At 39.2% G+C, this 25,282-nt stretch overlaps 1 protein-coding gene across 2 annotated transcripts in view; it reads left to right on the forward strand.

Annotated features, from left to right (window-relative positions):
* The window catches only part of HELZ (helicase with zinc finger), a 124,549-nt gene that overhangs the window by 50,831 nt on the left and 48,436 nt on the right, over positions 1 to 25,282 (forward strand). The window contains exons 9-17 of one of the 2 annotated variants that reach the window (XM_038757081.1): positions 1,703 to 1,778; positions 3,510 to 3,708; positions 4,158 to 4,265; positions 5,746 to 6,043; positions 9,470 to 9,737; positions 12,222 to 12,555; positions 16,657 to 16,787; positions 24,012 to 24,191; positions 24,751 to 24,855. In XM_038757081.1, coding sequence (XP_038613009.1) covers positions 1,703 to 1,778; positions 3,510 to 3,708; positions 4,158 to 4,265; positions 5,746 to 6,043; positions 9,470 to 9,737; positions 12,222 to 12,555; positions 16,657 to 16,787; positions 24,012 to 24,191; positions 24,751 to 24,855 — 1,699 coding nt within the window. The remainder of the gene's footprint in view (positions 1 to 1,702; positions 1,779 to 3,509; positions 3,709 to 4,157; positions 4,266 to 5,745; positions 6,044 to 9,469; positions 9,738 to 12,221; positions 12,556 to 16,656; positions 16,788 to 24,011; positions 24,192 to 24,750; positions 24,856 to 25,282) is intronic. The other variant, XM_038757082.1, reaches the window with a different exon arrangement.

Here is a 25,282-nt window from a genome sequence, read left to right on the forward strand (position 1 = left end):
AATAATAATAATGGTATTTGTTAAACGCTTACTATGTGCAAAGCACGTTCTAAGCGCTGGGGAGGTTACAGAGTGGTCGGGTTGTCCCACGGGAGGCTCACAGTCTTAATCCTCATTTCACAGATGAGGTAACTGAGGCTCAGAGAAGTTAAGTGACTTGCCCAAAGTCACACAGCTGACAAGCGGCAGACTCGGGATTTGAACCCATGACCTCTGACTCCAAAGCCCGTGCTCCTTCCCCTGAGCCAAGCTGCTTCTCTAAATTATCTCTATATTTTTGTTTTATGTTGCAACACTCATTTTTCCTTGGCTTCATACATTCTTGTTAAGCAGGGAGAAATTTGAGAAATTACTTATTAATGAATATTAATGAAAACTGTACCTGTGTGGATAAAATAACTAGTCAGTTTCTTAGAATAATAAACTTGAAAGTTTTCTAGAGAGGCCATCTTAATGCTTCTTTACAGGGCTTTACCCACCCAACCTTGAAGGGTGAATGGGGAATATGTTTTCCTTCCATACTCCTTCCCTACCTAGGCCTGCATAGGCATGTGTCTATCATTTTCTTAAAGACACTGACGAAAAGGAAGTGACAAAACCTCCCTCTGATCAGTCCAGTTCCTAGATTTCCTTATTGTCAGAAACTCTAAATAGCTAAACCAAGTAACTTTTGCTTCATTTGAAATCCATTTACTCTTGTTGAGTCTCAGTTCTCCTTTCTGGAGCTCCTGAAGATCCAACATTCCCATGATGGCAGTGGAAGAAAAGGCAGTCTCCTCCCACTTGAACCCAGATCCAGAGCTTTAAAGAGTAGAGATATTGCTGTTTCTTGAGATAAAGTTGCTCGTGTTGTTGCCTGCCTCTTTCTCTAACAGCTCTGGGGTGTCCCATAGAATACCTGGCACAATTATGTTGAAGGATGACCTTGAAGGGTGAATGGGGAATATAATAATAATAATAATAATAATGGCATTTGTTAAGCGCTTACTGTGTGCAAAGCACTGTTCTAAGCGCAATATGTTTTCCTTCCATACTCCTTCCCTACCTAGGCCTGCATAGACATCCCTAAGAGGATTTAAGGCAGCCTCATCTTCTACTCCACACAGGGGACAGAATTGGGTGCAGTTTTTTTTTTTTTCAGTAAAGTATTATCTTTCATGCACTTAACAAATTAGTACCCCTCATTGCTCTCCCCTTTCCTCATTGATTCTATTGTTAATGTTATGATTCTGCGATCTCGTAACGACTGGCGGCATCTTCTGCTTTTGTGGCCTTCTTTAATTGGCCATAGCCTTGTGAAGGGAATTTTTCCATTCAGAGAAGGATTGTTCTCTAAAATGTATTGGGTTAAATCCCAAATAATATTGATTTTTTCAAAGCCTGGAATTGCATTTTTTCCCTTTCAAGTGTTTCAAGTGTAGAAACAGTACTTTCCAGTAATTCAGTTGCTTTCCAATAATTCTTCCTTCTGTTCCCCCGTTCCAGAGAAAGTGTGCCGTGTCCAGTGTGGGGAAGAAATTAGCTAGTTGAAAACGCACAGCTAGTGTCACTAAAATGAATTAGCTGTTGTGTAGCATGTCCCCATGTGACTCCATAGGTTTTGCAGGAGGGTTACTGCATGCTCGTGTATTGTATGTTAACTTTAGTTCAGAATCACTAACAAGCTGAAAAAGGAATTGATAAATCTGTCATTGCCCTTCAGGATCTCAGGAGGGTTGGCAGTTCCGCCCACCTCCCCGGGGCATCACAAGCAGTGAGGAATATACTTTATGTAAAAGGTAAGCCTCTCTACCAGTGACACACCACAATAGAAAGGTTATATAAATTCCCCTCATTTTTTTGCAAGATAGTAATTCAGTTTTCAAGAGGATGATAGGGGTGGGAAGAGCCAGATCAGTTGGGCCTAACAGGGAAATGGGATTGTCGCCAAAAGAAACAGAAGGCACAATGGTCATTAATTAAGTATAAGATCCATTCCAAATGAATAATCTCTATTTTAATTACGAACAATCGGGGCCTAAAAGGGAACGAATGAGGCCATATGGCAGGGGTGGCCAGAACTCATGAACTGAAGAGCTGCGAACCAAAGACGGTACAACCGAGAACCGCAGATCAATCAATCAATCAATCGTATTTATTGAGCGCTTACTATGTGCAGAGCACTGTACTAAGCGCAGATCATGAAAAGTCCTTTAGCTGAATGGCTAGCAGTCATTCCAGGGGCAGTGGCAGGTGACAGGGGCAACTGTTCCTCGGGTGGGAGGACAGAGGGTGGCAGGTAACAAGAGCACCCCTCCTCTAGACTGTGAGCCCACTGTTGGGTAGGGACCGTCTCTATATGTTGCCAACTTGTACTTCCCAATCGCTTAGTACAGTGCTCTGCACACAGTAAGCGCTCAATAAATACGATTGATTGATTGATTGATTCCCAGGCTGGACCCCAGGGGATCCCAATGGGGCTGGGGCTGGAGCCGGGGTTACTGCAGCCCGTCCCTGCCATAGGAAAATAATAAGCTGCAGGTTATCTAGAGTCCAAATTCTGGGTATCATGATAAGCCACATGTGCTTATCATGTAGCCATCACTGTGCTAAGCTCTGGGGCAGATTTGGGACAGTCAAGTGGGACATAGTCCCTGTCCCCACATGGAGCTCAATCTACTTGGCTTTCATGGCAAGCACGTTGTGAGCCATACTGCAAACAAACAAAGGTTTTATGTGGCTTGCTACGGGCAGTCTGGACATTCTTTTTGTTTTCCACTCAAAAGGCATTTATGTTTATATAACTCTTTTGTTAGGAAAGCAGCATCAGTGTTTATTTGGGAGTTCCTTGAACAGGCTAATAATAATGTAGGCATAGCTCCTCCCTAAAGATTAGACATCACTGAAGGTAATTCAGAACACGATTTTTATGTCTTCAAAGGTATTTTTCTTAATGCTCGAGAAATCAAATAATAATAATGGTATTTGTTAAGCGCTTACTACGTGCAAAACACTGTTCTAAGCGCTGGGGAGGTTACAAGGTGATCAGGTTGTCCCATGGGGGGCTCACAGTTTTAATCCCCATTTTACAGATGAGGTAACTGAGGCACAGAGAAGTTAAGTGAGTTGCCCAAAGGCACACAGCAGAGCCGAGATTTGAACCCTTGACCTCTGACTCCAAAGCCCGTGCTCTTTCCAATCTACTGTTACACGCTGCTACTCCAATCTACATGTGTTTGTAAATGAACCACTTGGTGTCAGCATTTCTGCAGGAAAGTTCTAAGGCCTGAGCATTTATCTTACAGAGTCGAATACCAATTCGTCACCCATAAAGAAGGTTGTTTACTTGTGATACTTTTGGATAATTGATAAATCTGAATTAATATATTTTTCCATTTGTACTTGATCAAGTACCCTCCACCTCCCATCCTGCTCCCTCCCATTATAGCTGGAGAGAGGTCTATGAAAATGGAATGTGATTTCTTTTTTTTTTTAGAAAGTTGACCATGTCTCGTTCCTATTTGATTTAGATATCTAGAGCAAGGAATCTGTCGGTACGGAGCCCAGTGTACTTCAGCACATTCCCAGGAAGAACTAGCAGAATGGCAGAAGAGATATGCTTCACGGTTGATAAAACTAAAACAACAGAAAGAAAACAAACAGTTTTCAGGCAGTTACATGGAAACTTTGATAGAGAAGTGGATGAATTCTTTGTCTCCTGAAAGAGTGGTGAGCACAATAAACGGCTTTCATATTCTCTCATTGACAGGGACTTGCTTGGGATCTTAATTTTTCATCCACATTATTTTGGCCCATTTCCTTTGGGGAGAACTTAGATAATTTTCTAGGAATGGAGAAATTGAATATTGTAAAGCTCTTAGATCTAAAGTAATTTACCTCTGTTGATATAATTGACTTAATCAAACGATTCATTTGGGGGTGGGTTGGCAGTTATTAAAAGTGGGCCTGCCAGTTTTCTTTCCAAAAAGAAATAAATTCAGTTACCATATGAGACTTAAGATTTCCTATATTCATTTTGTGTTTTGTAAGTAATTTCTTCAGAAGGGAGTTGAGGTAGCAGTAATAACATTTGTTGAGCACCCACTGGGTTTAGCAGTCTTTTTGTTTATTGAGAATAAGGTGTACTCACTCAAATCAATCATTACCCTCAATTCCAGCTTAGTGAATGTGTAGAAGGCGTGAGAGTGGAGCATAATCCTGACCTATCAGTTACCGTCACCACCAAAAAGTCTCATCAGACATGGACATTTGCTCTCACCTGTAAGGTATGGTTCTCAGTGTCTTTTTAATTTAAAAAAAGCTACTTTGAAAGAAAGCATGTTATTTTTTTTAAATGTATTTGTTATTTTAAGAGACATTAAACTATTTAAAGACTATTAGTGGCTAATATAGAATGATGAATTGCATTTAGATGTCAAAAACTCCACCCAATGGCAGGATCTCTAGGGCACTTTTTATTTGGCAAGTGATAGGAAAAGGGCATTTATTTGTTGCTCTATTGCCACTGAAACATGGCAACAGTGCTTGGCACATAGTAAGCGCTTAACATATACCATCATTATTATTATTTAGGAAGCATTTGTGACCAACAGCAGTGGAGAAGACTAACCATTCCATCCATTGAACTGTTGAACTTGGCCCTGCTAAGGCAAGAGCAGAGAGATACTTTTATGGCCCGCAAATCTGGGCCCCCTGGTCTTCTCTGGCGTTTGCCAACACTGGCCCAGCCTGGTTCCAGCTGATCTGGAACTGGCCAAAAACTCAGACAGCATTTGACAAGTAAAACTACAGCCCTCATTGTCTAGGTTATCAGTAATTTAGTTACCTCAGGAGCCAGAAAACAAAGAGGAGGTTTAGCTGAGGCACCGATATTCAGAGAGAGGTGATGGAAGAGGATGAGGGGTGAAGTTGGAGGGTAGTAAAGGGACAGCAGACTTGTTGGGAGGGGTGGTGAGCATGTCGATCAGTCAGCCAGTCATCAGTATTTATCGAGTGCTCACTCTGTGCGGAGCATTTTTCTAAGTGCTTGGGGAACTATAATACAATAGAATCGATGGGTACGATCCCTACCCTCTGGGAGCTTGCAATCTAGTTGGAGAGAACTTTAAAATAAATTATGGATTGGGAAAATAGCAGAGTATATCAGTCAATCAATCGCTCAATGGTATTTATCGAGCATTTACTGTGTTCAGAGCACCGTATTAAGCGCTTGGGAGAATCCAGTGCAAGAGAGTCAGATTATGTGGGAGGGGGGTGAATTTTCAAGTGCTTTTCAAGGAGCCTCACCTGCAGTTTTCAAGAGAAAAATAGTAATATTTGTTAAGCAGTTATCTATTATTTTTTATTATTATTAAGCACGGCCCTAAGCACTGGGGTAGATGCAAGATAATCAGGATAGACACAGTTCCTGTCCCACATGAGGCTCACAGCCAAAGTAGGAGGGAGAGATGAAGAAACTGAGACCCAGAGAAATAAAGTGACTTCCCCAAGGATCCCACGGCAGGCAAGTGACAGAGATGGGATTAGAACCCAGCTGTCTTGACTCCCGGGCCTGTACTCTTTCCACTTTGGCCACGCTGCTTCCTACAAACTTCTATAATCCCACTTCAGTGTGAGCGTTGTGGAAAATGTCCATTCAGTGATGCTTTTCTGAAATCTTAAGAACCTAGTTGTTTAATGGGATGAATATTAAACTCTGTGCACATCCTCTTCTTTGTATTTATAATTCTTTAAACTTTCTTGTAGCCTGCCAGAATGCTGTATCGAGTAGCACTGCTTTATGACGCTCATCGTCCTCACTTTAGCATTATGGCCATTTCTGCTGGAGACAGCACTACCCAGTTGTCACAAGAAGTCCCGGAAAACTGTCAAGAATGGATAGGAGGGAAGTTGGTCCAGAATGGATTAGATCATTATATATATAAAATCAGAATAGCCTTTAACACAGAGATTTTTGGAACCTTTCGTCAAACCATAGTCTTCGACTTTGGAGTGGAGCCAGTACTCATGCAAAGAGTAATGATTGATGCTGCTTCTACAGAAGGTAATTTGTAGGTGATATTTTTACTTCCTCTAGGAAAATGTAGTTTAAGCATAATATTTTGGTGCCAGATGGTAGATAGTGGCTAGGAAATGGTAAGGAAGGGAGATTTCAAATCATTCTGTGCTGACTAGGGGTCCCAAATTTAATGCCCAATGGTTTTTGTGTGTGCCTTCACCAATCAGAGCATGCCTTGAAGTCTGACTCAAAGTGTTAAAAGCGGAGGTGCACCTTTTTAAATGCAAGAGAAAGTATTTGATGATGAGGCTGAGGGACCGCATCGCAGGAATGGTGAAGCATTGCATATGGAAACATACAGACATGTGCATCTCAATATAGATATCTTCACTTCGAAGACTTTTATCTGTGGAGTAAGACAGGCCATAGTATTGGTTGATATCAATCAATCTTTGGTATTTATTGGATGTTTACTGTGTGTAGAGCACTGTTCCAAGCACTTGGGAGAGTACAGTACAGAGTTGATAGATGCAGTCCCTGCCCACAGGAGCTTTCGGTCTACGGAGGGGGAAGACAGAAGTTAAAGTAGATTAGGGATAGGGTTTACATATCCAGAGAGTGCAAATAGGCAGGGTTGAATGAAGGGCGAGTTGAGCGAGACGCATTGTGGAAGTGGTGACCCAATGAAATTTTGGTGCCTGGAACCTTCCTGAGCAGACAGATCTTGTTCTTCTGTCTCTGAGGTCACAAGAACAGGGGAAACAATTGTAGGATATGTGCAGTATCTTGAGACATAAGTATTACAAGACCCGGGGACCAGCCTGGAAATGGGCATCTAAGTGTTCAAGTTAAGCAGGAGTAGTGGGGAGGTTGGTGCAAGGAAGGCTGATTTGTTTTGCTCTAATTACCTCAATTCTGGGTCACTCGGATGTTTTATTAAAATCATCTAGGACAGCCTTCCAAGTCGGGGATTGCTACACCGGAAATAGAATTTTGAGTTGGTAAGGAAATCTGTTCATTCCTATGTCATCAATATTTGAAGACTCTAAAATATTGTGTTCCCGTTTTATTAAAGTGAACATTAGGGCCTCGGCTTCACTGTGGCTTTAGTTCAGTGGTCCTCAACTTCTGTTCCCCTGAAGAGTCATTGTCCTTTTATTATGCCTTGAGATTATCAAGTTGAAACCGCAGTTCATTGGTAAGTACAAAAAGCCCCCATCTGAGCCATGGAACCTGGCAGGGTGGCTAAAGCCTCAGCTGACTCTGGAAATGGGCTAGGGCAGGCGAGGCCATGGCTTCAGGCAAGAGAGCCCAGCCTCCCAAGAAGCAGAAAGACCTCCCTCTCCTCTCATGACATCCTCCAAGCTGCTGCAGAGAGTGGGAGAGAGCCTGGGTATTGCAAAAAGGGCAGCTGTCATCTGCTCCCCAGGACGATGCCTACTCGGATGCAAAGGCTAAGGGGTGAAGTGTGTGGCCCGTTATTTTGTCCCCACCATCCCAGTTCTTTGGAGGTGGGAAGGAAATTGCTTCACCAGCCCCTGCATCTGAGTTGGTCATTTACCCAGCAGCTCCAGAGGTGCAAGTTTTTGAATTGTGACCTCATTAAAAGGCAGGTTTCTCTTTTTCTAATAGAAGAAAGCCAGTACACTAAGTGACTTCCACTCCTGTTGGCTTAAGTGACATCAAGTGACCGACTTGTATTCCCAAGTGGTTAGTACAGTGCTCTGCATACAGTAAGCGCTCAATAAATATGATTGAATGCATGAGGCAAATTTGAAGGGAGCAAATTTTTACTAGCTTTATCTCATCATCTCTTTGTGAGCTAAAAATCTAGTTCCTATTTGCCCCGCTGAGAAAATAGGCACAGAACGAACATTAGCTGTGCAACCTCGTAACAGTAATAAGTAGCATGACCACAACGGGAATACCACGCTTAAGTCTATCTGTTGCCTCTTTGTGCCAGACCCATTGAATGCCTCTGTCAGCCAGTGCAAGAAATATTTTATCAAAGGATGCCTTCCTAAAGGAATAATTTAAGTGTACTGGAAATATCGGTTGAACTAGAAATGTCACAAGCATTTCATCTGAAGCAGTATGCACTTCCTCTGAAAAATTTGTCGTGTTTCTATTTTGATGATGATAATTGTAGAAAGAAGCCCTGTTTACTGACAGGCCAAGAAGGCCAAATGAACTTTCCCCAGTCTGTTGGTCATTCTAAGATTATACTTGGGGTTGACAGGACACCTTTGCTCTCTGTACTCAGGTAAATTTAAATTATCAACTAAATAGGCAGGCTAAATCTCAAGTGTAAGATGGATTCCATTTTTACAAGCATTCAACTTTCACCCGACAGGAAAATATAGTTTCTTTTGAAGGAATATTGAGCTGTAAATTCTAGTGAGTCCTCTGACACCAGATTTAATAAAGGTAGTGCTTGGAAGCGGGATTATATTTCTTCCAGAGATGTCAGAACTGGACCTTGATTTGTCATTCATTCTGAAACCGTCTCCTGTCCACATGTCATTTTCCCAAGGCCATACTGAAGGGAAGGGATCTTGAAATTGCAATTGAATGTTCTAGAGCCATCGGATTTTTGAGGAACGAGGTTAAATATTTTATGACTCAGCTCTTAAAACAGGGGTGGACAAAACCTGGCCCACAAAGTGATTCCCACTAATTGATGAATAGAAATGGTGCCCATATAGAGACTTGGAACAGACTTTACTCAGCTGTGAATACAGTCAGCAACACCCTCACCTGCTGCTCTTGGGCATACCTGGTCTCAGGGTTGCGGTATGCCGGGTTTGCAGGCTTCGGCGTAGGTAAAATCTGCCCTTGGTGTAAGTGCTACCATGGCCATCTTTCAAGCCCACCTCCTCCAGCCCCACTTTACAGCCTGCAAGAAGGTGCTTACCAGGTGATGTGGCCAGCCAGCCAAAATAATTGCCCACCTTATTCTAAAACGGTTCTTTTCCTAGCAGCTTTGAAGGATTTTTGCAATATGTGTATCTTAGGTTTGCTCATATATCTTTCCTGTCTCTGTTGCACATCTGCTCAGCATGTCCTATTTCCCATGTTGATATCCCCTAAAATAGGTAGGTCCAGACGGACCGTGGTGGTGTACATTCCTCGGTACCTGGCCTCTTCAGTTAGCCACCAGTTCTGTGTACTCTGATATGTTAATTCTGAGAGATTAATGTCTTTGTTTCATTCCTCGTTTCTCCATTTTTAAATTTTTGCCCCAGCCATGATTAAATCCCCATGGGTTTCGTTTTTTTCTTGGACTGTTGTTGATAATGTGCTCCTTTTTATTGAGTTTTTTTCTGCTAAATATACCTGAAAGGCCCTGTGAGGTACACTCAATTGAGTAAATTGAAAACAAGCAGAAAAACTCTATCCAAGTGTGAAAAATGTTTCTCTCATCCAGGGGTGTGATAGTATTTTATAAGCTTGTTTTCTCATTACATTTAGATCTTGAATACCTGATGCACGCAAGGCAACAGCTGCTAACTACAGCTAAGCGTTGGGATTCTACTTCTAAGACTATTGTAGATTTTGAGCCTAATGAAACTACTGACTTAGAGAAGAGCCTTCTTATCAGATACCAAATTCCTCTCTCTGCTGACCAGCTGTTTACCCAGTCTGTCCTGGACAAATCATTGACCAAGACCAACTATCAATCACGGTTACATGACCTCCTTTATATCGAGGAAATAGCACAGTATAAAGAAGTCAGCAAGTAAGTTAGCCCTCTTTAAAACATTTGTCAATTTTGGATGGTTGACCTCTAAAGACGGTGGCCCTTTTTTTTGTTAGTGTGATCTACTTGTATACCTTTTTATATAGTAGTTTTATTCTTCTTTAAATAGGGATGGAATGTGAATCTTTAACTAGAGCTAAAAGGTTGAAATTGCTGACTTTTTATTCAGTTTGGCACTTCAAAATTTATCCCACTTAAGGTATTCCAGACCTTTTCCTCAACTGAGGGGCACCTTTCTTGAGGACTTCCTGGGATTCCAATAGACATCATTACCAGCAATAAACTAGCACTTACTGAGAGCATAATGGGTGTTAGGCATGGTGGGAGCAAATGCTTCATTTGGGACAGAATTCACCAGGGTTTTGATCATTTTAGTTTTTGCCATACCATATTGAAACTTATAACCCAATAAGTTTTAGAGGTCATGGTGAACACCCAGGAAAAGACACTTATTAACTGTGGCCCATCCTGATCATGTAGTATGAAATGGATTGTCCATTTTGAATTATGACAAGTAAATAGATTCCCAGTTAGCTATGGATTTGAATCCATTGACGCAATATATTTTCTAAATGAGGAGATGCATGTGGGAGAGGGACTGTGTCCTATTTGATTATTTTGTATCCACCTCAGACTTTAGCACAATACTTGCCACGTAATAAGTGCTTAATAAAAACCATTATTATAACTCATATACAGCCTGAGGAAATAATGAAGTACACTCTTTGGGTTTAATTCTTGAGTGACAAAATAAATATAACATTTTTGAGTTTTAGTGAATATCTATTTTAGAGACAAAGCTGAGATTGCACTTTTTGGGTTTGATAATTTATTGTTTGAATTACTGAAAAATGATATCCCAGTTCATCTAGTCTGTGATCTGTGGTATGAATTAAGGGAAAGAGAATTTTACAAATATGATTTTTTTTTCCTGGTACGTATTGGTATTGGCAACGAACTGCCATACACTCAGGTGACGGACATCTCAGACAACCTAGCAGTTTTATGTGCTGTATTTGCTTTTTAGAGTTTTGTATTCATTTTAAAGTCTTCGACCATTTAATTAGTAAAGGATTTCAATTCCATTCTAATTCAGAGGATTAAAACAATATTTATGGCCCCTTCTGGAGCTGTGCTTTTATTTAAATTTCATAATAATGGCTATATATTTTAAAAAGTTAAACTGTATAACTGGGCAGGTTTCTTCTTAGTGTTCTGATTATTGTTGGATGAGTTTTTTCAAGAACAGTTTCTAAAATGGCAAAGCAGTACAATCATTTCCATTAAAGAAGTTCATAATGTCTAAAAAGTTTTTTCTTCTTTTTTCCCTAAGGCTTCATAAGACACTCTCTGCACCATGTATTCCAAAGAAGATATGAAAGAAAATTTTCAGTTGCACTATAAAAAGAATGTTGTATTTTTTTCATAAGGGAACTACAATAACAATTGTATTTTTTATCCCATTCAAATTTCAAAAATCATCCCAGAGAAAAAAAAATTCACTCCTCAATTCTCACCTGCAAATAGCTTGTTCCTAACTTTGAATTCTTTCCAGCAGTGATTTTTGTCCTTCACTGCTCTTTTTTGAGAAGTAATTTAAGGCTAATTATGCAGAATACCTGAGGCCAAAATTAAGTGGCTGTTTTGCCCAATTCCCATGATTTTTTAAAGATTCCTTCCTTCTCTTTTCAGAGTGCAAATGCACCCAGTTATTATGGCATATATACACACTTATGACACTCTCTAACAGTGGTGGATTTTTGACTGAAATTTGAGGTGTTACCTTTACTAATCTGGCCACAATTCCTCCGTCATCTAAGTGTCAGTTCAGTTAAATCATTTACAGCTAGTTGGCAAGTGAGGAATTTATTTGCCACGGAATTTCATGAAGTTTTGGTTCCATTGGCTTTGAATGTTGTTTATAGGGTAAAATTTCCTAACAGCAGAGTGTTACGCTCACCTAGAGCACTTCTTGCCCTGGTGCATATTATTTTCTTTTTTCAAGTTATTCTTGCCTTGGTGGTGTGTAAAAGATAATGGGAAAGATTTACTCGAAAATAAAGAAGTTGTCTTACCTTACTTTATTTTTCTGTATACATCACATATTAGTTCCTTTAAAATACTCAGGAAATTTTAGAGTGCAACTTCATTAAAATAGAGTATGCATTGATGTTAACACTTATTTGGGAATTGCTCTCAAAAATGTGCACACACATGTGTGTACACACACACACACACACAAAACACCCACATACACACACATATTTGATGGCGCCAGCCTGGAATGAAGGCAAAGAGATATTGAATAGTTTGTAGCTCACCGGAATGGAATTGATATAAAGTTTAATATTTGGTATGTTTATATTTGATTCACTTTGCATTCCTTGTTTCCTCTCCAGCTTTTCTGCAATTTTTAGGAAATCTAATATCTGAACTAATTTTTCTTTTTTTTTCCCGATTTAGGTTCAACATTAAAGTGCAATTGCAGATTGTAGCAAGCTTCATGCTCACAGGGGTTTCTGGAGGTGCAAAGTATGCTCAAAACGGACAACTTTTTGGTCGCTTTAAGCTCACTGAGACCCTTTCAGAGGACACTTTGGCTGGACGACTGGTGATGACCAAAGTCAATGCTGTTTATCTATTGCCAGTCACTAAAGAGAAGTCAGTTCAGACCCAGGGAACCAAAGAGAAGGTTTATGAAGCAGCTATTGAAGAAAAAACAAAAGATTATATCTTTTTAAGGGTATCCAGGGAATGCTGTGAAGAGCTTAATCTTCGAGCTGATTGTGAAATGCAGGTATGTGCTGAAGGGTTTCTACAATTTAGTCTTTCTTCCCTGTTATCCAGGGAGCTTCAAGAGGGAGGTATAGTTAGACATTCAGCTGGGTAGGAACCAAGAGAACCATTTTGGAAATTGCTGCTGAAGAAAGCAAATAAGTAAGGTGGGTTGAGTTGGAGAATAGTCTTTAAGCTGGTTGTGAGGACGTTTTGCTGCATGTGAGGAGACATGGGAATTATTAGAACAATTGCCACAGAGAACTTAATCTTCCATCACAGGCAGAGGACATAAATGTTACCATATATCTCTGAGGAACACAACGAACCCTGGCTTAGTTCACCAATGACACAGAAATACCTTGTTTTTTTGTGCCAACTTGTTGCACAACTTGTTGCCAACTTGTACTTCCCAAGCGCTTAGTACAGTGCTCTGCAAACAGTAAGCATTCAGTAAATATGATTGAATGAATGAATGAATGAATTTCAATGTTTTTGGCCTTCATGCGCATGGGTGTGTTTGTGTGAAAGAGAGAGAGAGAACTATCTTTGACGTATATCCTTGTTGCATGTCTTATTTCAGTACCCTCTACCTCCCTTGCTGTTATTATTATGGTATTTGTTAAGCACTTACTATGTTCCAAGCTCTGTTCTAAGCACTGGGATAGATACAGGATGATCAGATTGTCCCATGTGGGGCTCACGGTCTTAATCCCCATTTTACAGATGAGGTTACCGAGGCACAGAGAAGTTAAGTGGCTTGCCCAAAGTCACACAGCAGACAAGTGGCAGAGCCAGGATTAGAACCTGCATCCTCTGACTCCGAAGCCCCTGCTCTTTCCACTAAACCACGCTACTTCTCTGCTGTGTGCTAATTACAAATGGGATTACTTCTTCAATGAGCTCGATTATTTTTTTCCCACTTGCACTATTGAGTAGCAGTGTCCGTTGAGCCCTGAGCATCCCCCAAATTATATGGTTCATTATTTTTCTAAAACTATGCTGGAAAGTAGTTTCATCCGTATATCTTTTCTGAATATAGGTTTAAATGGCCTTCAGTAAACTATTTTCCCCAGGGTAAAGTTTCAAAATCATTTCATTAAATTATACCTAAAGAAGTGGTGTCCTTAGCCGCAATTTTGAAAATGCAAATCAAGTGATGCCTGTGAAAGGAACAGAGATCTGATCGACCTCTCTTTATTATTATCATTATTATCATTATTATTATATTGTGTTATATAATAATAATAATCATCTGGGATTTGTTAAGTTCTTACTGCATGCCAGGTGCTGTACTGAGGTGGGTACAGCCATATCGGGTTGGACACAGTCCCTGTCCCACTGAGGCCACTAATTGTCAGGGAAACCTGAATGGCACATATGTTTCACGGCAATTTCTAAGTGCCAGATGAAGCTGTCACTTTTGGTGAGAGAAGTTAATGATTTGGAAAAGAATTGATGTAGGAAAAACCTCTCTGGAAATGAGAATCAACTGTTTCATTTGAAAAAGGTTCATAAATATCTATGAGAAAGACAGAGGTCATTCTGTTTAGGATATCTATAGAACTCATTAAGTGTTTTGATTAAAATGACAGTTTTCCATTTTTCCTGTTCAATTTAGGATGGAACTTGCATGATCTTTGCCTGGCTCCCAGCCTTTGACCTTTATAAAGGTGGCATTTTATAGCAGTTCTGCTTCTTTGATTTTTTGTTTTTACTAAGCTTTTCCTCAGTAGAAGCAATGATATCAACTCTAGTCATTTACCCCATAATTATATTTGTCCTTTTAAATATTTAGAAATTCGATAAGGTGTCTTTAGAAGAGGCTTTTGGACATGAACAATTGGCTTTTCACCCTGCCTTTTGTGTGATTAAAATGAATAAAAATCCAAGTTTAATTTAAAAGTAAACTGTAACCAACCCTATGAGGGGCTTTGAGTGTTGATCATTGTCTCTGGTATTGTAAATTTGTGTGTATAGGAAATTTAATTCTCCTATAACCAAAACAGAATAATTTATCAGCGTATAAGAGAAGTCATTTATTTGTGTGTACAGAATCTTAAGGGGAAAGATCATAAGGCATATGAGGAATTATGCACTAGAGGTAGTGGCAAAGATTTTGGCTGGGGAATAAATGCATCCTTTGTACATAATAAGATAAGGACCCAGTGATCATGAACAGAACTGACTTTTTTCCTTTCCCAAAGATGCCTATTTTCAAATGCCTAATTTTCAGATGGTGATATTTAATTGACCTGAGACATACTGATCCCAGACAGAATAAAATACAGATTCATTTGAGTACTCCTACAAGCTCCCATTTTTTCCTTAAGATATTAATTTAGGGTACTTTAATGAGATTTTGTAGTGAAGGCCACTATTTTAATGACTCATCTGGATAGCAGTTTTATAAAATGAGGTTCCAGTCATTTTAGACAATGCACTCTGACAATCTTTTATCTAGCCTAATTTTTAGCAAGGCATTCTGTACCTAGGAAGTGCCGAGTACATGCAGTTATTACAGCTAATATGCTTTTTGAGTTATGCATTTGATTGAAAGGCTGCTTTATTATTAATGGTAATTTTTTGGAATGAAGATCTCTTATTAAAATAGCTTTGAATTTGCTCCCGAATCTCCACCTAAAAATGCAAAGCTTTCTGTGAAACCAAAATTGAAGGCTATGGTTATTGAAATGATTGTGTACTGGGCTTATTTAGGGTAAATGTTGCCTGATGAGTAAAAAAAAAAATAATGCCTTTTCTGAATTCTGTATATGTTTTGATGTGGTCTGATTTTGATGAAATACATGTTTTTTTTCTCTGAGAGGACTTGTGATAGACTTTAAATACTCAGGAAAATGAGAATGGTAATGCATTTGGGTTGAGATGAGAATTTTACGTTGACTTTCAGAAAATGTATTTGCCAATGATTTGAACAAAATAAATGTGTGTGTATGTCTGCATAGTGAGAGAGTGTGACAGAGGGATTATGTCCTCCAAAATAAAATATTGAGGCCATTTAGCTTTTATCTCCCAACTCTGTAGCATTTTTTGCTCCCTAGCACTCAGTACAGTGCTCTGCACACAGTGAGCGCTCAATAAATGCCACTGATTTACTAATCCCATCATCAGTACTTGATTAGTGATGTGCTTAGTCAGTACATAGTAAAATGCTAATGAAAAGCAGTGTTGCCTAGTGGAAAGAGCCCGGGCCTTGGAGTCAATCAATCAATCAATCAATCAATCGTATTTATTGAGCGCTTACTGTGTGCAGAGCACTGTACTAAGCGCTTGGGAAGTACAAGTTGGCAACATGTAGAGACGGTCCCTACCCAGCAGTGGGCTCTCAGTCTATCAGAGGTCTTGGTTTCTAATCCCAGCTCCGCCATTTACTACTTGTATGCTTGTTTTAGTAGAGGTTACTAAATGCAAAAGTGAACATTGTAAATTACAATTTGGGTGAATCAGTGGAAGCTGCAGTTTTCAAAAATAGTGTTTTATTTTTGTTACATCAGCAGAGTATTCACGTTAGCCAACTTGGCATTCAGTTTTTAATTCTGAGTTTGATCAAGGACCCGTTATGAAATTCCTGTTGCTTTTTATTCTCATTACTGTGAAAGCACAATATAATGGAGAAACACTCCGTTTTAAGAGTAGGTTAGTCTCAGAAATGAATTTAATGAATTATTGCTAAGATCCCTTAGATATACCCCAGAAAAAATTGTCAAGTCAAACCTAGATTGAGTCAGAAGTTTTTAAAAAATTTTTAGAATGCATTGTTTTGGCCTTGTGAGGTTTTTTTTAGCTTTCTGTAGTTTCATATTGTGATCTTATCCAGAATTGTAGTTGGGCAGTTTGGCTCTAGAACTAGGCATTTGATGGACTTGGACTTCTAAATGCCATTCTGAAAAGGTTCAATTATTTTCCATTTTAGTACCTATTTTTAAATAACAAAATGCTAAATCCCCCGCACAGAAAGTCTCCCAAAATAGTTTGTAGCTGAGGCAATTTTATTATTCCACTTTGCCCTTTTTTCCTAGACTTGCTACACTTGCTTCTCGAAAACCAGTGAAATTTTAATTTTATTTATTTGTTGGATGTCTTTATTTATTTTGCATTACAGGTTGAACTTCAGTTTCAGTTAAATCGTTTACCCCTCTGTGAAATGCATTATGCTCTGGACAGGATCAAGGACAACAGTATTCTTTTTCCAGATGTCAGCATGACTCCCACTATTCCATGGAGTCCCAACAGGTACAAAATGCTATCATGTAATACTTGGAAAGGGGTAGATAAATGTTGTATTGACTAACCATCTCAAAATGGACATGACCAGAAGTACATTTGTGTCTTTAGCGATGACGAAGTTGTGCGGAGAAAATGCTGTCAATATGAAAACTAAGCTGACGCATTTGAGAGTCCTGATTCCATTTTCTCCAGATTTCCTTTAAAACAGTACATTTGGTCACATCTGGGTAAACAGATTTAATAGGATAAACTGAGGCAAATGTGGCACTCTAGAATATCTCATTCAATCAGTAGTATTTATTGAGGATCTACTTTATGGAGAATCTGGAACTAAGCCTTGGGGAGAGTACAGTTTTCTAAGAGACAGTGAATCTCTGTCTTCAAAAAGTTTACAGTCTGGAGGACCATATGGATGGTTCAATATTAACCTTCATCACTAGTACATAAACCACTCAAGCTCATGTTCTGCTGGCAGTAGAAAAGTATCTTCCCTCACATAACCATTCGTGACTGGGCACTGCTTTCCTTGAATGGCAGAGAGCCTTAAAAGAGGCACTTCTATATTTCCATGGCAGTGTGCAAGAGTTTCAAGACATTCACACCTATAGAATCAGTCTCTGTTGGCAGTACTGTCTTCAAACTAAAGGGCAACTGTAGATATTAGTAATAGTAGGAGTAATTATTGGGCACCTCTGTGGTGGTGCACTGTATTAAGTGTTTGCGAAGTTTAGAAAAAAGAAGTGACATTCCCTGCCCCTAAGGAGTTTACATGCTACTGAGAAAGACAAATACAAAAGTATTTACAGGAAGAGTCAATAAATAATTTACTATACAACTGAATAGACCTATTTAAAACAGACCTGAGGGATGGTATAAATGAGCTCCTAAGCACTGTTGTTGGCTGATGGCTTCATATTGAATGGGGTGCTGGAAAATTAATTGAAGAAGCCTCTTTGGTGGGGATTAGATTTTAGGTGAGCCTCAAATGTGGAGCAGCTTAATGGGGACTACTGATAGGTAAAAGCCATTCCCAAAATTGAAAGAGGAAGAGGAAAACATGAGGCTGCTCTGTTGAAAGAAGTGTGGAGGGGTAATAGACAAATACGTGTAATTTGATGTACACTGAGACTCTGCATAAGTGCTAAGGAACAATGTAAAAATGTAAATGCTAAGGGCATCTGTAGGATCATAATAACCTCAAAAGGTAGAGATTAATTGGGGAAGACCTCCTGGAGAAGGTGGATTTTTAGGAGGGCTCTGAAGAAGGGGCGAGCTGTGGGCTGGTGGATTGAGGGAGAGAATTCCAGGCAAGAGGAAGGGCATAAGCAAGGCTATGGAGGCAAGTGAATCAAGAATAGAACACAAAGAAAAGGTGAATTTTGAAGAAAGGGAAAGCTTTAACTGGGGTATAGTGGTAGAAGAAAGCTATCTAAAATCTCGGTCTTGAAGTTTCAGGTCCAAGGCTCGCATTCATCCTCTTGTGACCATTGGGCATTTGATATTCGCCCCTCCCTCAACCCCACAGCTCTTATGAACATATCTTTAAATTGTATACTATAAATTATTTAATTATACTGCTGTCTGTTATTCATTCATTTGTTCAGTCGTATTTATTGAGCGCCTACTGTGTGCAAAGCACTGCACTAAGCACTCGGGAGAGTACATTGTAACAACAAATAGACACATTCCTGCCCACAACAAGCTCACAGTCTAGAGGGAGCTCGCCCACTCTCCCACCCAGACTGTAAGCTCGTTGTGGGAAGGGAATGTGTCTTCCAACTCTGTTATATTGTTGTATTGTGCTCTCCCAAACTCTTAGTGCAGTACTGTGTACCTAGTAAGTGACCAATAAATACCAGTGATTGATTGATTCCTAACAGGAGACTCCAGTCATTCCAGGGGAAAATTATCACAGAGTGTGTTGGCGTCTTATTGAAGACGTTTGCAGAGCAAGTTTATGAATGCAAGTAGTGGATGCAAGATGCTTTTGAGGTTTAGTTAAATAAGCAAATGTAGTAATATTATTAGGAAGTTATATTGAGACAACATGCAGCTACACTCAAGGAGGCCAATTCACATTGGATATTATTTTAGTACTGAACTGTGTTTGGCATCAGTTCACAGATGATTCATTTAGAAGGTGTGCTTCTTGGGTTTGGTTATAAAAATAGGCAGCAGTAATAGTAGTCTAATTAGCTGGCAAGAATTCCCAAGCCATAAGAACAATTCAGTACTTGGAATTGAGTCCCTTTCAATTAGTAAGGTTTTAGATGTTCATTTGATATGCCACTTCATGAGAAATTATGTTTTCTAACTTTTGAAACTCCTTAAGTGTGGATGTAATTCTATGTGGAGAAATAGTTTCAGTCTGTCAAGCAGGGAGGAGTTTTGAAGCTTTAAGGGGAATGTTAAGAGAGTAACTGTAACCAGTGCTTTGCTGAGTTTCCATTTACAAAAAAAAACTCCTGAAATTTAATACAGTAACACCTCAAATTTGCAGCATGAGGTACTGGAAAGTACGAGAGGCTTTGATAAACTAGGTTCAGGTTATCCAGTCTTTTAAAAATGAAAAAAAAAAAACAAGGCATTAAGCCTGCTGGTGAACAGAAGCAGTTGCCGTGAATTGTGTGATTTTTGAATTGACTACTATTTTAAATAAGCCAGTCTGATTTGATGAGGTTTTACTGAATATTTGAAAACCAAAAAAAAAAACCCAACAACAAACCACCCCATTACCAATCCCTGAGAATCATGGAACTTCAATAAATCAGAATTAGAAATTTCTTAGCAGTAATTACAAAAATGGCTTCTGTAGGAGGATTTGGAAATTTTTTTGTGACACTGATGAGGAATATATAAAAAAACCCTTTAGAATAAGGGTACCTCAATTAGAAAGCAAAAATCACATTAAAGACTAATAGCCTGAAATTCTGGAAACAGATTCTGTTAATATCAGTGCAAGGCAAAATAAATTAATAAATCCTCCTGTTTCTGAAGTAAGGTGGGTATATTATTATCATATTATCATTATATGTGGCTTGCCTCATTTTATAATTATGGTCTTTTTCCCATAATACTTGTCCATACTGAGCACCAGAAATTAGGAATTAGACCCTGGATTACTTGTATATATCCCAGTTGTTCTGTTTAAAGTTAAGCTTACACAGAGTTTCGTTAGTACAGACGTACGCCATGATTCAGCCAGGTTACCTTCAAAAATGTGGCTGTATGGTGAGGCTTTTTATTGTTGTAGGGGAGGTTTTTCCATAGATTTACGTGCAATTAGGTTGGGTCCGGTAGAGAGCAATCCCCTTCATGAAAGTGGAGTTCCAGCGGTAAACAAAAATTGCACAGTGTAAATGCCCCCTTCTTTCCCTCCTCTCACTCCCTGCTCCCCTCCACTCCCCTACTCCAAGGGATAGTTCTCCCCTCTCCACCTCCAAATTGCCTCCCTTCTCTAGTCCACCCCCCTACATACGCTCCATTATTTTTTATTTATTTCTGTGACCTTCAATCCTAGGAACACCTGTCGGTGCCAGTGCAGTTCCTGCTAGTAGCACTTTTCCATCACTCCTCCCCTTAGAGCTGCACCTCCCTGCCTCAGCTGTCGGTAACAAACTTCAGCCCTGGCTGCTGTGCATGCACCAACAGCTGTTGCCCACATCCTGCCAGGAAAATGAAAAACAAAAACTACAATTTTAGTGCCTTGATTAGAAAGCACAAGTCGTATTACAGACTAATAGGCTGACACGTTGGGAATGAAGTCTAATAATGTCCGTTTGTGGGCAAACCAGTAGATTAATAAATCTGCTTTTAAAGTAATGTGGGTATATGTGGCATGACTTTTTAACATGATAGATTTTTTCCGTGATATCAAGAAATGGGCTTAAAGTGAGAAGTCAAAGTGGTAGTAATAATTAATAGTACTTAATAGCTTACTATGCCCTGGAGAAGCAGCATGACTCAATGGAAAGAGCACGGGCTTTGGAGTCAGAGATTAGGGGTTCAAATCCCGGCTCCACCACTTGTCAGCTCTGTGACTTTGAGCAAGTCACTTAACTTCTCTGGGCCTCAGTTACCTCATCTGTAAAATGGGGATTAAGCCTGTGAGCCCCTTGGGACAACCTGATCACCTTGTAACCTCCCCAGCACTTAGAACAGTGCTTTGCACATAGTAAGTGCTTAATAAATGCCATTATTATTATTATTATTATGTGCAGAGCTAGTACTATACTGTAAATGATGTCTTTCCCCAAAAGAGATGCATTAGAATTCTCCTGTAAAATTTGGGTTCTACAGATGATTTTCCTGTGAACTATTTCATTGGTTGTTTGTTTTCTTCATGAATTAAATAATTGAATTACAGATATTGTATATCTATATGTTATATATTTAAATTATTCATTTATATTAATGTATGTCTCCCCCTCTGGACTGTAAGTTTGTTGTGGGCATGGAATGTGTCTGCCAACTCTGTTGTACTCTCCCAAGCATTTGGTACTGTGTTCTGCACATAATAAGTTTTCAATAAACATTATTGATGGTGGGGTTTTTTTCTGGTGTTTGTTCAGCATTTATTATGTGTCTAACACTGTTTTAAACGCTGGGGTAGATACAAGTTAGTTCGATTGGACAAAGTCCCTTTTGACGTTCATAGTCCAATTAGGAAGGAGAACAGGAGAACTGAGTCACGGAGAAGTTGTTATTTGCCCAAGGTCACACAACAAACAATTGGCAGAGTCAGGATTAGAACGCAGGTCCTCTGATTCCTAGGCTCTTACTGTTTCCACTAGGCCCTGCCACGTCTCATGATTAAGCCCGTTATGGGCAGGGAACGTGTTTGCAAACTCTGTTATATTGTACTCTCCCAAGCACTTAGTACAGTGCTCTGCACTCAGTAAGCACTCAATAAATATGATTGACTGATTGATGGATTGATGATTAATGTTGCGCCTCCTCTCAAATTGACCGAATGACTTTCCCACCTCATTTCCCAAGGCATTCCTTAACAGAGTTCCAACTTCCCGATTGTGTCATCCCATTTGCTTCCATTAGCATTCATGGATCTATCGTTTATTCACTTGTATCAGTGTTTTCTCCTCATGTGTCCATTGCATGGATTCTCTCTGTTTGTTTGCCCAGCTTCCCCCCCATATCTGGTAAGCTCCTAAAGGGCAGTGACTACATTGAATACTTTTATTGTATGCTCCCAAGCACAGAAGTACAGTGCTGTGCACATAATAGGTGCTCAGTAAATTTTTTTTATGGTGTTTGTTAAGCACTTACTACGTACCAGGCACTGCACTAAGCACTGGCGTAGATACAAGGTAATCAGGTTGGACACAGTCCATGGCCCAGATGGGGCTCCTAGTTTTAATCCTCATTTTACAGTTGAGGAAACTGAAACACAGAGAAGTTAAATAACTTGCCCAAGGTCACCCAGCAGACAAGTGGCAGAGCCAGATCCATCTGACCCCCAGGCCCGTACTCTGTCCACTAGGCCATGCTGGTCCTCTCTTATAATAATGGTATTTATTAATAGCTTACTATGTGCAAAGCACTGTTCCAAGCTCTTGATGATCGTATGATCATGGTAATATTGATCTGGACAGAACTGATCTGGAACAGTGGAATTTTTGTCAACTACTCTATGCTTTAAGTGCTTATTAAATAAAACAGTGAAAGCAGTGTTTAATAGATTTTCCATATATTGTCATTTGCACCTGTATAAAGATTGATGTAGTGGAGGTTATTTCCCTAGTTTAAAACAATATAAATAACTAATGTTTTTTGGTTAATCCAGAAGTAGGTAGTGTAAAAGTCATACATTTAGACATATTTCCATTACTCTGTGGAACAGCCTGTCTGAAACAGTCTGTACAGTTACATTTCAGATATCTTTCAGTAGTCCTGCAGCTTTTAAACTCTGAAAACTCCCCAAATTTTAAAAGCAAGGGAGGGAAGAATACTGTAAAGGGGAGTCTTTTATTTTTCGCTCTTTTTTTGTTATTTATTTGGCAGGAGGGAAAACACACAACATTATTTCAGTCGCAGATGCAGTCCCAATTACAATTTATAGACTGTTGCTCTGAAGCATTCTTTTTAAACATTCCCTTACAGAGTATGGACATGTCTTTATTTTTTGTTGAATAATTTCTCCTAGCATATTTTCTGCCAACATCTGCTCGTATGATTTGAGAACCATAAATCTTCACACACAGTATTATGTCAACAAAATTCTGAGTCCTTGTATTTCAAGATTATTTTGATGGACAGTTGGACTGCATCTTTTCTAGGTTTCCCTCCTCCTACACGCCCTTCCTATTTTGGTTCATTCGCCTATCATCTTTCCCTTGGTTCTAATATTACTCGCCCATTTAGTGGTTCTTTATAGTAGAGGAATGTCATTAATTCTCCACTTGGTTTTACCCCTTATGGACGTTTGCTACTCAATCCAAGCCTTCCAACTCCAGCCAAACCTAATACTAGTAGCTAGGTGGATCATGTTCCAAATTGGTGCCATTTGTGCTCCACAAACAGGTGTTCTCCACTCTAAATACTTCTTTGCTTGCCCATCAGTGAAAATATTAGAAAGCACATAACCTTCTCTAGTTTTTCAAAGTCTTGTCCTTTACCCCGCTCTCCAAAACAGCCTCTTTTATCGAAGTGTTGAGTTTTTCTTAGCTATTATGCTTTTCCTTTTCCATTTCCAGTTAAGTCCTTTGAGCTTGCACCTGCAAGTTCTGTCTTTTCCCCCCTTCTGTCATGTTCATTTGGCTTTCTGAAGACCTGAACTTGGACTTTGAGCTGTTATAAATATTCCCAGAACAGAATTACCGTTAAGAGAAATTCATAGAAGGGGGATAAATAAGCGTTTTGAAACTCTTTCTGTATTAATATGTCAATACAAGGTGCTAATGACTTGATAGCCTACTTTTTTACCTTTTAAAAAGTCAGAATGTGTACATTGTAATTACTAATATAAACTCTCCTCTCTATGAAATGGACCAAGATCAACTTTTAAATGTACTTTAAATTGAGTTAAAAGGTAACCACATCAAAAACTTCCTTTGTAAGGTTGAAGTACTGGTCGTAATTTTTTTGTGTACACCTCAAACAAGGAATTTGAACGGTCAGCCAATAATTTTGCAGGGCACCCGAATGTGTCCCAGAACTGTTGATTAATCACTGTACATTGTGTTTGAAAGAGTGTTCGTTTCTTTCGTGCAGACAGTGGGATGAGCAGTTGGATCCTCGGCTAAATGCAAAGCAGAAGGAGGCTGTTCTGGCTATTACCACTCCACTTTCAATACGGCTGCCTCCTGTTCTTATCATCGGTCCCTATGGGACAGGCAAAACATTCACTCTAGCTCAGGCAGTCAAGCACATACTCCAACAACAGGATACTAGGTGAGATGGTGGTATACAGAGCCAGATATTTAACTAGCAGTGAGTTGCTTTTTTTCTTCTTCTTCTTCTTTTTCTTCTTTAAATGCCAGTTGAAAGCTAGCAGAGCAGAATGTCCATCCAACCTAAATAAACCATCTGACACTGTTTTGGGGTGCTAGGAAGTTAATCGTTTACAGTTATACTCTCCATTTAAAAAGACCCTTAACATTGGCGACATGGAGAATGAGGGATATTTCAAATAGTAAGAAAGCCACCTTGTGTGTTGTACTTGAAAAATTGTGATGCATGTTAATCTTAGAAGGGTGACTTTTACCATTTTAATAATAATTGCAAAAGACAGAGTTTTGTAAAGTAATGTGGGTAAAGCCATGTTCTTTTGAGAGAGCAAAAGTAACATAACTTCATGAAGGCATCATTGAATCATATGTCATGTAGATTAGTAAACAGCTGGGTTGAGGAAAATGTACAGGAAGATGGCCACTGTTTGCTTTTTTTTGTATTCTACTGCTTTAATTGTTTTGTGTTTTATCATTCTTTTTATTTGCACCATTTATTCCAGCAGGATTCTCATTTGCACCCATTCTAATAGTGCTGCTGATCTCTACATAAAGGATTATTTACATCCATATGTAGAAGCAGGCAATCCCCAGGCGAGACCTCTCAGGTATTTTTTAAGGCTTATTATGTATCTATAACATTATTATTCTTAAGAAAAGGTGTCTATAAGAAAACTTAAATAACTTTGGAAATATTTAAGTTGAATTGTGCATTGGCATTTTGAAGGTGTTTATTGCAGAAACAAATTAAAATGGGATTTGAATTGTGGCAAGTAAACTGGTTGACTTTAAGATAAAGACATCCTTTTTTAAGCTTTTTGTACTCTTATTAAAATGTCTTTCCTAGTTAAGCAAAATTTGATGTGATCCTGTAAAAGCTGCTCTGATAAATAAGAAAAAAATACTCATTCGTTCTTGATTAAGGAACTTTTGTTCCCCATTGAGCATGGCAATGCCATTCATGCAGTCACCTAGTGTTTGTGGAAATTAGTCGGGGCTTGTGTGAAAACTTGCAGCAAATTGTCCTAAAAGCTA

The sequence above is a fragment of the Tachyglossus aculeatus genome, chromosome 15 (assembly GCF_015852505.1).
Source record: "Tachyglossus aculeatus isolate mTacAcu1 chromosome 15, mTacAcu1.pri, whole genome shotgun sequence".
Taxonomy (NCBI): Eukaryota; Metazoa; Chordata; class Mammalia; order Monotremata; family Tachyglossidae; genus Tachyglossus; species Tachyglossus aculeatus.